At 64.0% G+C, this 684-nt stretch overlaps 2 protein-coding genes across 2 annotated transcripts in view; both read left to right on the top strand.

Moving 5' to 3' along the window:
* The window catches only part of NUMBL (NUMB like, endocytic adaptor protein), a 6,012-nt gene extending 5,913 nt beyond the window's left edge, over positions 1-99 (top strand). The window contains exon 9 of the mRNA XM_025213064.1: positions 16-99. Coding sequence (XP_025068849.1) covers positions 16-99 — 84 coding nt within the window. The remainder of the gene's footprint in view (positions 1-15) is intronic.
* A 198-nt stretch (positions 100-297) lies between these two features.
* The window catches only part of LOC102375000 (zinc finger protein neuro-d4), a 9,065-nt gene continuing 8,678 nt past the window's right edge, over positions 298-684 (top strand). The window contains exon 1 of the mRNA XM_025213063.1: positions 298-312. Within this exon, the coding sequence (XP_025068848.1) occupies positions 298-312 (15 nt within the window). The remainder of the gene's footprint in view (positions 313-684) is intronic.

The raw sequence follows: 684 nt of genomic DNA, 5'->3' as shown, positions 1-684 counted from the left end.
CCCTTTGAGGCACAGTGGGCGGCACTGGAGACCAAGCCCCCCGCGCCCCCCAACCCCTTCGCTGGCGACAGGCCGAAGACCTTCGAGATCGAGCTGTGAGCCGGGGGGGGCCCTTGCTGAGCCCCTGGACCCGAGACGAGGGTCCTGGTTTGCCAGGGGGAGGCTAAAAGGGGTATGAACCCCCCCTCCCGTGGCCCATGGGGGTTAACGGGGGTGCAGGACCCCCCCCAAAGTTCCCTGTGAAGCCCCCCAGGCCCGGCCTGCACCTAGGGGTGCCTTAATCCCCCTCCCCATCTCATGGGGGGGGCATCTGTAAGCACGGGGGCTGGGAACAGCAGGATGTTAGAGGGGGGGGGGGGGGTCCAGAGGGTCTCTTCTCCCCACCCCCCCACCCCCAATTTTATGTCTGTTCTTTTTAACTTAAAATCCAGATTTTTGTATTTTTGTCTAATCCCCCCCAGGTCTTCCCGCAGCCCCCTGGGGTTTGGGGGGAGCAACATGTGTTAACCCTTTGTGTTCCAGCCCCCAGCCCAGCTGGTGGGGTCCAGGCCTAGCCAACCCCCCCACCCCATTCTCCAGGTTGGGGGAGGGTCATGCATTGGTGGGGTCCCTTACTTTATTCCCCCACCCCAATGGCCCCAGGGCATTGTGGGGCAGGCTGGGGAAGCCCCGGCCCAGCTGGTG

The sequence above is a fragment of the Alligator sinensis genome, unplaced genomic scaffold, assembly GCF_000455745.1.
Source record: "Alligator sinensis unplaced genomic scaffold, ASM45574v1 scaffold1667_1, whole genome shotgun sequence".
In the NCBI taxonomy this organism is placed as follows: domain Eukaryota; kingdom Metazoa; phylum Chordata; order Crocodylia; family Alligatoridae; genus Alligator; species Alligator sinensis.
Note: the sequence above shows the minus strand (reverse complement) of the source record. Positions and strands in the feature narration are given on the sequence as shown.